The sequence below is a fragment of the Myxine glutinosa genome, chromosome 3 (assembly GCF_964187855.1).
Source record: "Myxine glutinosa chromosome 3, kmMyxGlut1.1, whole genome shotgun sequence".
NCBI classification, from domain to species: domain Eukaryota; kingdom Metazoa; phylum Chordata; class Myxini; order Myxiniformes; family Myxinidae; genus Myxine; species Myxine glutinosa.
Genome location: NC_136263.1, coordinates 162,448,612 through 162,462,414, shown reverse-complemented (window position 1 = coordinate 162,462,414; position 13,803 = coordinate 162,448,612). Strand labels below are relative to the sequence as shown.

At 43.2% G+C, this 13,803-nt stretch overlaps 1 protein-coding gene across 1 annotated transcript in view; it reads right to left on the bottom strand.

Annotated features, from left to right (window-relative positions):
• LOC137423085 (serine/threonine-protein kinase N2-like) overlaps positions 1–13,803 on the bottom strand; it is a 173,791-nt gene that overhangs the window by 63,304 nt on the left and 96,684 nt on the right. Inside the window, exons 11-14 of the mRNA XM_068109882.2 lie at positions 12,062–12,137; positions 10,864–11,068; positions 8,636–8,759; positions 5,457–5,584 (exon numbers count right to left, since the gene is read on the bottom strand). Coding sequence (XP_067965983.2) covers positions 5,457–5,584; positions 8,636–8,759; positions 10,864–11,068; positions 12,062–12,137 — 533 coding nt within the window. The remainder of the gene's footprint in view (positions 1–5,456; positions 5,585–8,635; positions 8,760–10,863; positions 11,069–12,061; positions 12,138–13,803) is intronic.

Here is a 13,803-nt window from a genome sequence, read left to right as displayed (position 1 = left end):
AGACGTGACATGATCCACACAATTGATTACCCTAAATGAAGGGCTGAAGGTGTCCACCACCACCATGTTGCAGGCACAAATTCATTCTTCGCAGGTCGCCGACACAGAGCGTAGCATCTCTTGGGGAATATTGCCGATTGTGTCACTGATTATTGGTTTTAATTCACCAAGAATGCGTGGATTTGTAGCATACCCTATATCCTCCAAATATCCCCACAAAAATAAATCTGGCAACGTAGGATCTGGGGATTGAGGTGGCCATAATGACTTGGACACTACACTGTCACCAAAGAGTAGCCTAAGTTCGTTCATGCTGGATCGAAAAGTGTGACTCATGGCACCATCTTGCTGAAACCATCCTTGGTTGATTTAGTCTTCTGTAAGGTGAAGGTCTTTCTGTAACGTAAGGCTACATTTACGCAAAATACTAGGTTCTTAACAGATATCAGATCACAGATCACGGAGTGTGATAGCTTCCGGTCCCTCGAGCGACGGGGCTTGCTTCGATCTCTCCACGGCATCAAAGTTTGAGTGTTTTCCCGTTCGTTTCTTTGTCAAATTTCCGCTGCGTATTTTGTTGTGTATGTGTTATTGTGTGTTTCTATTTGGTTTTGGTTTTGTAGTTGTTGCAAATTTGTGTGTAATTAGTCGTTTCTTTGTTCGCGCCTCGTGCGCCTGGTGCGGCCTGGTGTCTCGTGCGGCCTCCTCGTCTCGACTTGTGCCCCGCCCCCTATATCTCGTTTTTCTTTCACCTCTGCTCCTGCTTTCTCAAATCCACGTTCTCACTTAGAGACTTTTCCCAGATTGTTTTCATGGTTTTGTTTAAATATTATTTAAATATGTTTAAACCGCAGCCGTGATGCTGACGCTGCTCCCCCCCCCCCCCCACCCCCCAGAATTTCCATGTTTTAAACGTTTCCCAGTGTGTACCCTGGATAAAAATAGGTACACCGTATCCCTGCGTGTCGTAAGAGGCGACTAAGAGGGATGGCGTCAGGAAGGGCATCCGGCCATAAAAACATTGCCTCAAAAAGAGAACCATGACAATTACAACTACATGTGGGCAGGGTACAGCCCGAAGTGGAGATCGGTTTCTGAGGTTTGGGACATGGAATGTAGGGACAATGACAGGGAGATCAGGAGAAGTGGTGGAAGTATTGGTCAGAAGAAGAGTGGACATATGTTGTGTGCAAGAGACGAGATGGAAGGGAAGTGGTGTGAGAATGGTGAAGGGTCGGCAGGGACAGAAATACAAGTTTGTGTGGCAAGGGTGCCTGGAGGGCGTGAATGGTGTTGGTGTCCTGTTTTCTGAAGAGTTTGTAGACAGTGTGGTGAGTGTGACTAGAGTGAGTGATAGGTTGATGATGGTGAAAATGATGATTGGAAAGCTCTTGGTGAACATCATCTCGGGATATGCTCCGCAGGTTGGTCGAAGCGATGAAGAGAAGGACAAGTTCTGGTGTGCGATAGAGAAGCTGATGGAAAACGTGAAAGATGAGGAAGTTGTTGTGGTAGGAGGAGACCTAAATGGACATGTGGGAAGGAGTATGGATGGTTTTGACGGAGTTCATGGGGGTTACGGATATGGTGTGAGAAATGGAGAAGGTGAAAGGCTTTTGGAGTTTGCTGATGGAGCTGATTTGTTGATTTGTTGATTTGTAATACTCAGTTCCAGAAAGAGGATAATAAGCTTGTTACATACACGTCAGGTGGGTCGACGACAACCGTTGACTATCTGATGGTGCGTAGGCGAGATAGGGGGCACCTCCGAGACACAAAGGTGATCCTGGGGGAGGAGGCTGTTTCACAGCACCACTTGGTTGTCTGCGACGTAAGGGTGAAAGGTGCGAGGAGAGCTCGGCGGGTGAAGTAGCAACCGAGAATGAAAGTGTGGAGGTTGAAAGAGGTGACAGTGAGGGAGGCATTAAAAGAGAGGCTGAGTAGGGTAGAGGATGATGTGGTTGAGCTTGAAAGTGGTTGGATGTCAATGAATGCTAGTCTGTTGGGAGCCGTTGGTGAGGTATGTGGATGGACAAAAGGACCACCGAGGCACTCGGAAACATGGTGGTGGGATGATGAAGTTGGAAAGAGGATTGACGAGAAGAGGAAAAAGTTCAAGGAGTGGCAGAAGGCGAAGGGTACGGGAGCAGAAACAGCAGAGCATGAAAGTTATAAGGCAGCCAGGAAGGCTGCAAAGAAAGAGGTAGCAAAGGCGCAGGAGGCATGTAGGAAAATGTTCGGAGAACGCTTGGATTCGGAAGAGGGTCAGAAAGCAGTATTCAGGATTGCAAAGCAGATAGCGAAAGAGAGGTGTGATGTGATGGGGGTGAGTTGCTTGAAGGATGAAGTGCGACAAATCGTTGTCGACCCAGATGGAATTAAAGGAAGATGGAAAAGATATATGGAAATGCTGTTGAATACAGAGAATGAATGGGATGGCAACATAGAGAGTAACCCAGTTTTAGGACCGGCAGAGAAGATAACTGAGAAGGAAGTTGAGGAGGCGATAAAAGCAATGAAGGGTAGAAAAGCGGGAGGGCCGACGGGAGTTGTGGGAGATATGTTGAAGGCAGCAGGAAGTTGGGGTGTGAAGAGAATGACAGAGATCTGTAATCTGGTGGTGAAAGAAGGCCGCATTCCAGTGGCTTGGGAACTGAGTACCCTCGTCCCTCTATAAAAGGGGAAAGGTGACCCTCTGGAGTGTGGCTCGTACCGAGCGATAAAGTTATTGGAGCATGGAATGAAGGTATTGGAAAGGGTGTTGGAGAGGAGGATAAGGAAGAAAGTGAAGATCGACGAAATGCAGTTTGGATTTATGCCAGGAAGAGGAACGACAGACGTGCTTTTCATTGTGAGGCAGTTGCAGGAGAAGTACATGGAGAAGAGGAAGAAGTTGTTTCTTGGGTTTGTTGATCTGGAGAAAGCATTCGATCGGGTTCCACGCAAAGTATTGACATGGGCATTGAGGAAGTTAGGAGTGGAGGAATGGTTGATCAGAGTAGTGATGGCAATGTACAAAAGAGCGCGCACAGCTGTAAGGACGAAGGACGGGAACAGTGGTGAGTTTGAGGTGAAGGTGGGAGTGCATCAGGGGTCGGTACTAAGTCCACTACTATTTGTAGCTGTGATGGAGGTGCTGGCTCAGAACGTAAAGGAGAGTTTACCGTGGGAGTTGTTGTATGCAGATGATCTGGTGTTGATTGCGGAAAGTATGGATGGACTGAAGGAAAAGATGAACACGTGGAAGGAATGTATGGAGACAAAAGGTCTGAACGTGAATATCGGAAAGACGAAGGGGATGGCAAGTGGTAAAGCATGTGGTGAGGTGGAAAGAACTGGGAAGTGGCCCTGTGCTGTGTGTAGGAAGGGTGTCGGAGTGAACTCCATTCAGTGTACAATGTGCGCTGAGTGGGGGTTCATCAAAAATGTCGTGGTCTGAGAGGGTCATTAACCAGTGTGGCAGCTACATTCAAATGTAAGGTGTGCACAGAGGGAGCTGCAGATGGAGGAAATGTTGAGTTGGATCTTGGAGACGGCGTGAAGCTGGAAGGTGTGAAAACATTTTGCTACCTCGGAGACATGCTGAATGGAGAAGGTGGATCAGACTCCGCAACGGTTGCTCGAGTGAGATGTGCATGGAAGAAGTTTCGGGAATTGAGTGGCGTGCTGATGATGAGGGGAGTGTCGTTGAAGCTGAAGGGAAAGGTGTATGCTGCATGTGTGAGAAGTGTTATGATTTATGGGAGCGAGACATGGGTAATGAACGTAGAGCAGCAACGAAGGTTGGAAAGGGTGGAAATGCGAATGGTTCGACGGATGTGCGGAGTATCGTTGAGAGAGAGGAAGACAAATGATGAATTGCGAAAGATGATGGGAATAGAGCCTGTGATTGATGCTGTGAAGAGGAACAGGTTGAGATGGTTTGGTCATGTGTTGAGGAAGGATGAAAGTGACCGGTTGAGAAGAGTGATGGAAATGAATGTAGAAGGAAGTAGAAGACGGGGAAGACCGAGAAAGACTTGGCTAAAGATGGTGGAAGAAGAAATGCGGGCAAGGGGGTTAACAAGGAGAGATGCAGAAAATAGGGCAAAATGGAGAAGATTGTCATGGGGACCGCAAGGCTAACCCCCGCTCTCGCAGGGAAAATGGCCTTTAAAATGCATGTTGTGTGTTGTTGTTGTTAACAGATATAGTTTTTAGTGTATCGGAATTATTTGCAGTTCTCAAATAAATAAAAATCACCCTGTATAATAGAGCAAGTGTATGTATCATCCACTTCTTCAAGAGGATTTGATCTAGGAAGCTGAATTTTTCAGGGATTAAGGAGGTCACCTTGAAGTTGTACTTGGACATGTGAAGGTTTTGTTTGATTTCATCAAGTTTTTAATTATTATTTTTTGCCCATCTTGCCATTTCTTCCTTTGCGTGCGTGCATGGGGGCAGGGTTGGTACAATTTGAATTATCCGAGCTAGATAATCACGATGTATTCATTATACTAGCAACGGTACCCACCCTATGGGCGGGGCTTCAATTGGGAAGCCCAAATGAAAAGGCAAAATATCAGAAATTGAAGGGTTTTTTTTATTTTAAACGATTCATATAAACATCCGTTGAATCATATCACACGCAAATCATCAAAATCTAAACAGTACATGGTGCCCATTTTGAAAAAAGATTGAATTCTGCAAAACAGCGGACGCTACACGCCTTTCTCAGTCGCACGTTTATGTGTGAAGAGTGCGCGCCGAATCTGTAACATGTAAGCGGCCGCTACACCTATTTCTCAGTCGCTTTGCACACACTGCCATGTTACTTCGGAGCCGCACGTTTATATAGGAAGAGTTCGTTGGAAAAACTGGAAAATTGGAAAACTTGGAAAAACAATATAGCCTATTTTACTCCCAGGGGTCCCAGAAATACCGACCCAAAATATCGTTGCGATCGGTTGAGCCGTTTTTGCGGTACCTTCGAACGGACGGACGGGCATTTGGTGAATTATAGTAAGATATGCACATAAGCAGAATGCAAGTTTTCGCTTCATATATGTAACCCGGGTTCATTTTATTTTCGGGAGTGATCGAGGGAGCGGTTTGTTGCCGATACAATGCCTAAATAAAAGGGTGCATCAGAAGAATGTGTTGCATGTTTGGAACAAGATAGTCCATAGGGTGGGTAATCTGCTATGGTATTAATAATCATAAAGATAATAACATGATCACCCCCTCCACCCCCATGGTAGGTCTGGTAGGGAGTGGGTGCTTCTAGTTCTTTAGATGCCAGTAAGTACACCACTAAAATTGTTGAAAATTACTTTAAGCTATATGTTAGCAATAATATTCATATAAAATTGATAATTGATTAATTTGCATACGGAAAAGGGTGTCTAATAGGTGCAGAGACATTAACGCAACGTATGCAGAATTCAGTTGGCTCAAAGGAATAACACTCAACTTACTTTGATGTTGCAAGCTGAGGGACCGTGGGCTGGGGAACAGGGCGCTGATCGGCCGCAGAGGCGGGAGCATCAATGGGGTAGGGAATGCTTCCATGTTGATCATTCAGGAATGGAAAGGAGTTCTGGTTCTGGAGATGAGGAACCGGTTAAAAATATTTTGTAAAAATTTATATTGTTGCCTGCCGCATATTGTGATTGAGCAATAATATCAAATGCATTAAAATAAACGACTGGGAAGGTGTAAGAAATAAGTGCAATGACTGTATTAAAAAAGTAAAATTAGACTGTGCCCAGAATGCTAGATTTAAAATATAAGCCTATGTAGAACGAAGTGTAACACGATCTGAACAAAAGTTCAGAGGGTGGGTGAGAAGGGAAGAAAAAAGGCGGAGGGGAAAATTTTGCTGAGCAGATATTGATTCTCCATTAATCATAACCCACATAATCTTCTCTTAGCCAATTTAACTAGGCCTGATATTTTCACACCTGTCTGTCTGTTTGTGAGCACGATATTTCAAAAATATATGGACAAATTCGGACGAAACTTGGAGGACACGTTGGGTGTATGGCAAGGAAAATTGATTAAATTCTGGTGAAGATACGGATGCGATCCGAGAAATTTTTAAATTTTAAGTGATTCTTAACCATTGAGAGATAGGGCCAAATACGATATGTAGTACAGCACTATATCTCAAAAAGTTGTGATTGGATTCAGACGAAACCTGGTGGATAAGTTTTGGTATGTGATAAGAACAAGCTGATTAGAATTTGGTTCAGGTACGGATGCAGATCGGGCCTATGAGTGGGCTATAAAACGTAAACTTTTCAGCCTGGCGGAGGTATGCACTCTCCCGAGTGCCATTCTAGTTTATGACTGTTTCTCCTGAGGAACCCGCTGAAGAATTTCTCTGCAAGGCCAGGAGTGTTTTTTGGTGTCCTCAGCCTACAATGATGTACTGTACTATGCCTTTATCCGAAATGTCATGGAATATGGCTCCCAACAGTACATTCTGCAGGTGCCTGCAATATAAAAATCACTCATTTAACCAGCTTGAATGAAGAAAATGAGTCATTCTGCTGTTTTGTGTCACTGTGTGCACCACAGTGAGCATGGAGAGAAGAAAGAAAACCAGAGAATAAATTGTCTGAGGTCAGTCACAAGATTGTAGCCAAGCATGGACAATCTCATGGCTACAATTCTATCTCCAGAGACCTTGATGTTCCTGTGTCCACCGTAGCCAATGTTATCAGGAAGTTTAAGACCCATGGCACTGTAGCCAACCTCCCTGGACGTGGCCGCAAGACAAAACTTGCTCGAAGATTGCAGCGAAGGATTGTTCGAATGGTGGTGAAAGCACCTCGATCAACTGCCAAACAGATTCAAGCTGATCTTCAGACACAAGATAAGCCTGGTGTTGGGCTAGCGGCTAGGGTGCCAGCTTAGGATCCTAGGATCGAATCCCGGTCGATCGCTGAATTAACGCCAGGGGGGTTGACTCAGCCTGTCATCCTTCCGAGGTCGGCAAATTGAGTACCAGTTCACTGGTAATTCCCTGTTTGTCGTAAAAAGGCGACAAAAAGGGTTGGCGGCAGGAAGGGCATCCGGCCGTAAAACATTGCTTCAAAAAGGCGACCAAAAAACAACAACAACCACGGTCCCCGAAAAAGGCCAACCCCCGCTTGCGGGCAAAAATGGCCTCCAAAGGTGTTTTTTTTCTTCTTTTTTTTCTTCAGACACAAGATACGACAGTTTCAACTTGCACCATCCGTCGCCAACTCAATGAAAGGGGTTCTATGGTGGGGGACCCAGGAGGATCCCAATGCTGAGAGAGACATAAGAAAGCCTAACTGGAGCTTTCCAAAACACATCTGAACATGCCAAAATCCTTCTGGGAGAATGTCCTGTGGACAGATGAGACCAAATTAGAGCTTTTTGGTAAAGCACTTCATCTCTATGTTTGCAAAAAAACAAAATGAAGCCTTCAAAGAAAATAAGACCTTCCCTACAGTCAAACATGGAGGAGGTTCAGTGATGTTTTGGGGTTTCTGTGCTGTCTCTGGCACAGGGTACCTTGAATGTGTGCATGGCATCATGAAATCAGGAGATTACCAAGGCATTTTGGAGCGCAACGTTCAACCCAGGGTCAGAAAGCTGGGTCTCCGTCGAAGGTCATGGGTCTTCCAGCAGGACAATGACCCCAAACACACTTCTAAAAGCACCCACAAATGGTTCAAGACAAAACGCTGGACTCTTCTGAAGTGGCCAGCAATGAGTCCAGATCTAAATCCTATTGAACACCTGTGGGGAGATCTGAAAACAGCAGTTGGGAGAAGGCAACCTTCAAATCTGGGAGAACTGGAGCAGTTTGCACAAGAAGAGTGGGTCAAACTGCCAGTAGAGAGGTGTAGGAAGCTCATTCATGGCTATGGGAAGCGCTTGACTGCAGTTATTTTGTCTAAGTCGGTGCTACCAAATATTAAGTCGAAGGTGTCAATAATTTTGTCAATGGAATTTCTTTTTATTTTCTGATTTAAAAGGACATATTAACTTCTGAATCAAAAACAAAGATTCTGTAATATTAACAGTGAAATAGAGAATTGTGCAGACCAAATACCTTTGTCAATTTCAACTTAATTTTCGAGAAAATTGCGTCCTTTGAAAAAAGTGCCAGGGTGCCAATATTTTTGGCCACAACTGTACATACATACACTGAATTTCCTTATTTCATGTAGTATGATAACTTGGTCTTTAACTTTTCATGTTGACTTGAAATAAGCAGTATGTGCATTATCATTCCCAAAAATGAAGACATGGATCCCAGGTTGAAATCCTGTATACTGTGCTTTGTGCATCGTCTCATAATATCCTCACTCTACATGTGATTATACAGCTTGTACAAGCAACCCCATAAGCCTTGTACCAAGGATAAAAAGAGGAAATCAGCAATTATTTCTTCTTCTTTTTTTTTAAAGCAAACCATCGATATTTTCAAGAAGCATTTAAAATCCAATTTTTTTGCCTGTTAAAAGTCCAACAGATATTACATGGCTTCGAAAAAAATTCCCACTACCTTGCAATTACCTTCAACAAATTTCATCCTTGAGTGGTAATTATGTAATCTCTTCGTTTATGTGAGACGGTTACGGTACTTTGTGGATACAGGATGAAGAATACAAACCTCAGTGATTGTGTTGGCACGGTTTGCACTTCCTGTATGAACCTCAGATTCCATAAGTGACATGTCTCGCTTGGGCTTTGGTGGAGGCTCAGGGTCAAAGATTAACCTCTGTACTGTAGCATCACTGAAGAGGAAGGTCAGGGGTAAGGGAAGGGTTTGAAAACATACAAATTAAACTCACAATGAAGCGTTCGTTTTATTCATCAATCTTTGATGAAAACGATGTTCTTTGACAAGTGCAAAATATAATGAAAAGGCAGTTTGAGATAAAGCTTAGAACTGTGAACATGTTCTTTAGTCAGCAATCAGTAATAATATGAGCTTCATAATCATGCAGCATCCACAGCACCGAATACAATGATCAATCGTCATGCACTCTCTCCTAGCTCTTCACTTGTCCAAATTAGATAGGCAACTTTCACGTTTTTGGAAATTTGCAAACATCACTCTTATCCATAATTAAGGTTCCAGAACTTAAAATATCCTCTCTGGAAATATAAGTATTCTCCCCATCAGAAGCAAAGTAACGGAGTCCATCAAAGCACAGAAAGAGCAGCAGGTGCAAGACCAGAAAGGAGACAGGAGAAGACAGAGAGACCCCTGACCTGTCTGCAATGGAGAAGTGATCGACCCATAGACTCCACTTCATCGTGGAAGATTCCAATGACCTTCAAGGCCTTGGTTTGCACGGCATCAAGATGAGCAAGAAGCGAGGCTGGAGCTTCATCCCAGAGGGGAGAGTAGTACTCCAAGCTGCAGATGAAGGTATTGTCGATGGATAGGAGTTCAGGTGTGCCAAGAAAGGACTTTGCACGATGGATGATGCCCAATCAGCGGCTGGCTTTGGAGTCCAACTTTGAAATAGGGTTTACCGAAGAAAGATCATGGTTGATAGTGAAGCCCAAGAGTTTGAATGACTGAACTTCAAGAGGATTGTTAAGAAGGTAAATGGAATGGTTTGCCAGACGGTCCTTTCAGAGAGAGAGAGAGAGAGAGAGTATGAGATTTACCAGGATTGAGAAATATTCCAAATGTTTGACCAACTTGTGATTCTATCAAGGTTTGAAGAGAGGAAAGAGGCTGCTGTTTGCCTATCTGAAGGAAGAGGAAGATGGTGGAGCAATCAGCAAATAGATAAAGAGTATTTTCCAGAGAGGCAGAGATCGCTGATGAAGATTAGGAATAGGATTGGGCCTAAAACACTGCCTTTGGGGTACTCCAGCCTTTACAGGTAAAAGAGATGAAACAATTCCATTGAGAGCCAAGTGTTGGCTATGAGAGCAGAGGAAGTTAGTAACCCAAGACGAAAAAAGTGAAACATGGAGAGACGCAATGTTCGAGTAGACGATGTCGTCATTGTTTCTGACACAAATGCTGTCAGAGGAATGTGGAACATCGGGAGAGTTGCTTAGGTGTATGATTGGCCTGACGGGAAAATCAAGAATGTTAACTGAGTACCAGCGACCAATCACAAAGATTGTCGTTATATATACAGCAGAAGTGTACGAGGACAAGCTAAATGGATGCGGTGGAGGCCCTCAACGGGAGGAGAACGTTTTGCGGATTGAAATAAAATTTAGATATCGAGAAATAATCGTTTTTTCATGATACACTGCAGAACAGTCGATGCTCCCGATGTCATGTGAATGATCTCGAAATCGTGACGTTGTGACATCGCAATAACTCTATATGTAGAGCGGCAAATTATGTTACCTTTAGATATTATGTTTGTGCAGTTTAGAAAGAAAATAGACCATGCAGTTTAGAGTCTGTTGTAACATCTTTGGTTTGCAGATCCGAGAGAAAAGTGATTCAGCATCCTGCCAAAGAAGGGAGTTTCATGAATGGAAAGGTGACGCTTTACGGATAAATTATTGACATTGTGTATCGACGCTGTTTCACATAGTGAACGTTGCGATTTGTGTTGGACATTTGATGTGTGATCCGATGTGCACGATTACGTTTTGCTGATGATGGTTTTGATATACATTTCATAGCACAATTTTGATTTGATAGAAGGACAAGACTGATGAGATAGCGCTGTACTCGATGCATTTTTGTTTCGTATTTTAAATATCAAGTAAACATGATCTACACGGTTTGCCGAGAAGCTGTTTATTGTCTCAATCACTCAATCACCGTTTCAACGATACAAAAACTATTTACAATTCAAGAACTTCATAAAAGATAAACCATGAAATCCATGGCAGCATAACCATAACACAAACCCTGGCTGTGGAGAGCTGGGCAGAGGGAGTTTCGTGGGGTCGTGGACAGTCAACGTGCCGGAAGAAGGTATCACGGCAGCGTTGGCAGTTGCAATGGGGGTGCTTGGTGTCGCAGGAGCACTCATTGAAGGGAGGGCACGCTTCATCAATCGACTCCACGTTGGAATGTTGATGTTCATCTGTGGTGCTCGCAAAAATGTCTTACCTTTGAGAGAGGCAGAAAATAAAGTTGGAAATATTTTGTAATTGCAGCACTGTGCATCAAGTACAATAGAGTCCCATTATAAGGAACACTTGTTTTAAGAAATTGTTAATAACAAACGGCACTTTTGATTTACAATCCCGTTTTGATAAAAGACTATTGACTTGATACAAGGAAGAGTGAAATGTAGAACGATTATTTAAGAAAAAGAATCAAATTGACCCATTGCTGAGAAATCAGTTTTAAATTACCTTCGAAAGTCAGGTCTGCCAGAAAAGCCGAGAGGTACGTGCACTCTCTTTTGAGCTGTATAGCGTGGGTTAGAATCTCGGCCGAGCTATAGACAGTCACCCCGGTGTTTCACACGCGGGGTGAGGCAACAATGTGTGTACCGTCCCCGAGATGGACATTCAACGGGGCGTCCCGTCCGCTAGCATTACTTAGTGGGTGTTGAAGATCTCACGGTGTCCTTGGTGAAGAGTAGGTGAGTTATCGCCGGCAACCTGAACAAATTGCTGCACAGTCAGTCAAGTATCCTGTGTCGGAGTGGCAACCTGTTCAGTATTGTAGCCCTAGCCAATAAACTGCCTCAGCAGAATTTACATTCTATATAGAACATTGTACATCATGACGATGACGACGACAAAAACCGGTTTGTTAACCATTATCATTGTCAAACAGGTAGCAGAGGTCAAACTGTTTAAAGTGAAGATTACAAAATTGTGCGGTGGGGGTGGGGGGGGGGGGGAGGGAGGAAGGGGCATCCTTCGATGAAATTGGAGGCTCATGTAGAAGCTATTTAATCCTTTTTTGGTTGGGGAAGGAACAGCGGTTGCCTCTGGTTGGGCCCAATTAGGAGAGTCCAGTTGTTAATAAACTTTTGATACAATGACCAGTTCACAGAACAAATATGTTTATTATTCTGAGACTACACTGTAGGGGAGATGTTGAGGGTAAGAGCCCAAATCAATGTCACAAATCCTGGCATGCTCGCACCTTTCTGCTTCAGGAAAACCCTTCGCTGCCGCTGGAGTTTTGGTTTTCTCTCGATCACAGGGTTGAAAAAGGTGACCTGTGCGATTAACAGGAAGCACAGAGCTTATTATCAGCACAATATGTACATTTTACAAGTTGTAGTTAATTTTGACAACCACACGACAATGGCCATTTCTCACAGATGGATAATAGCGTTTCCAACTATGTGGGCGATTCTTCAAATCATCAAGGACACTGCAAATTGTCTTCCAATTCATGCACAAGGGATTTCTAATGGGTTGATCCATGTTAGCTGCAGCATGTCCCAAAAGTTAATTTATTATCAAGAATCATCAATTTATCAATCAAGAATATCAACCATTATCAAGAATATGCTATCATACTGAACTTTCTTCTACATCCTCATAGTTGCAAATTACGCTTTATATTACGCAGTTTTCTCTTTTCCTGCTTCTCCTTTCCATTCATTCCAAGATGCCTTAATTTGGTGATTGTTTTGGCATCAGTAGGATTGTGCGTTAAATTTTTAAGTTGAAAATGTTACAACAAAGCCATTTGAGTAAGCCAATGACTGTTGCGGGCATATTGTTTTTATTGGCATGCTCTTTAAATTCTCAATATATACTCTATCAAGAGCTTTGTTTGTCTTTGGTAAATAAGTGAGAAACAAACAAAAACTTTAATATCATGGTTCATAACTGTAACGGTTTCATTCTGCAGTCAGGTGGGCTAACAAGGCCCATGGGTTTCTTTCTGCAGGTTTTAATTCACAGGCCCATCGGTTTCAGGCCCATGGGTTTCATTCATAATGGTTTCCTTCTGCAGTAAGGTAGGCAAGCAAGGCCCTTGTGGGGTGTTCGCAAGGCTAAGCCACATATTTTATGAAGACGGACATTAGTCAGATCCCCATTCAGGAACCAACTGGACAGCTTAGTTGATCAAATAGATTGGGCAGAACAAAAGTAGGAGTTTGAATAGAAACAGTGACATCTTATCACAGGAAATCATAAGAGAATAAAAATAGGTTTTTATTCCTGCTCAGGTATAAAACAAAATGGAGTTGTTATAAGGCCGAAAAAACACAAGAGGGTGGGGATTAATCAGAGCTGTCAAAGAAGAGCTTGTAATTCAACATTTGACATGACGTGAAAATCTCCCCATCTCCCGCATATTGCAATCCACTGGAGAATGAAGGCCTCCTTCAACACGCTCCATTCTTTTCTATTCTCTGCAATTTGGGGTAATTGTCATTCAGTGACTTATTCAATTGAGCCCATCTCATCTTTGCTCCTCCTCTGCTTTTTCCATGTCCTTCTTATAGGCCCAGTTGTAATTCTTGTTGTCCAATGGTTTCCCACGGCGCTGGATTTAATCGAGGACCAACGGAACATCTGTCCAGGGCCCAAACTCCAGGGTGGCTCACGAAAAATATACGATACTTTTTTTAAATAAAGCTAGTATTATTTATTCCCGTGCTGTCTCAAGTTAGCAGAGCCAGGGAAGTGGTGTATAGAGCCACATCTGCTCTGTAAGGCTGGTAATTCGACTTTCCCCATCCAATTTGTGATAAATTTGTGTTAACGTTTCGTCAAAATCACTTTATCAATTAAATATCACTTTATAAAGCTCTGATTATTTAAAATCCCTTCATAATGTAATTACTGTTGAGTTCTTTATTATTTATACATTTTTTTTAAACATCCCCCCCTCTCCCAGAAAAATCAGTCATCTCTCTCTGTAGT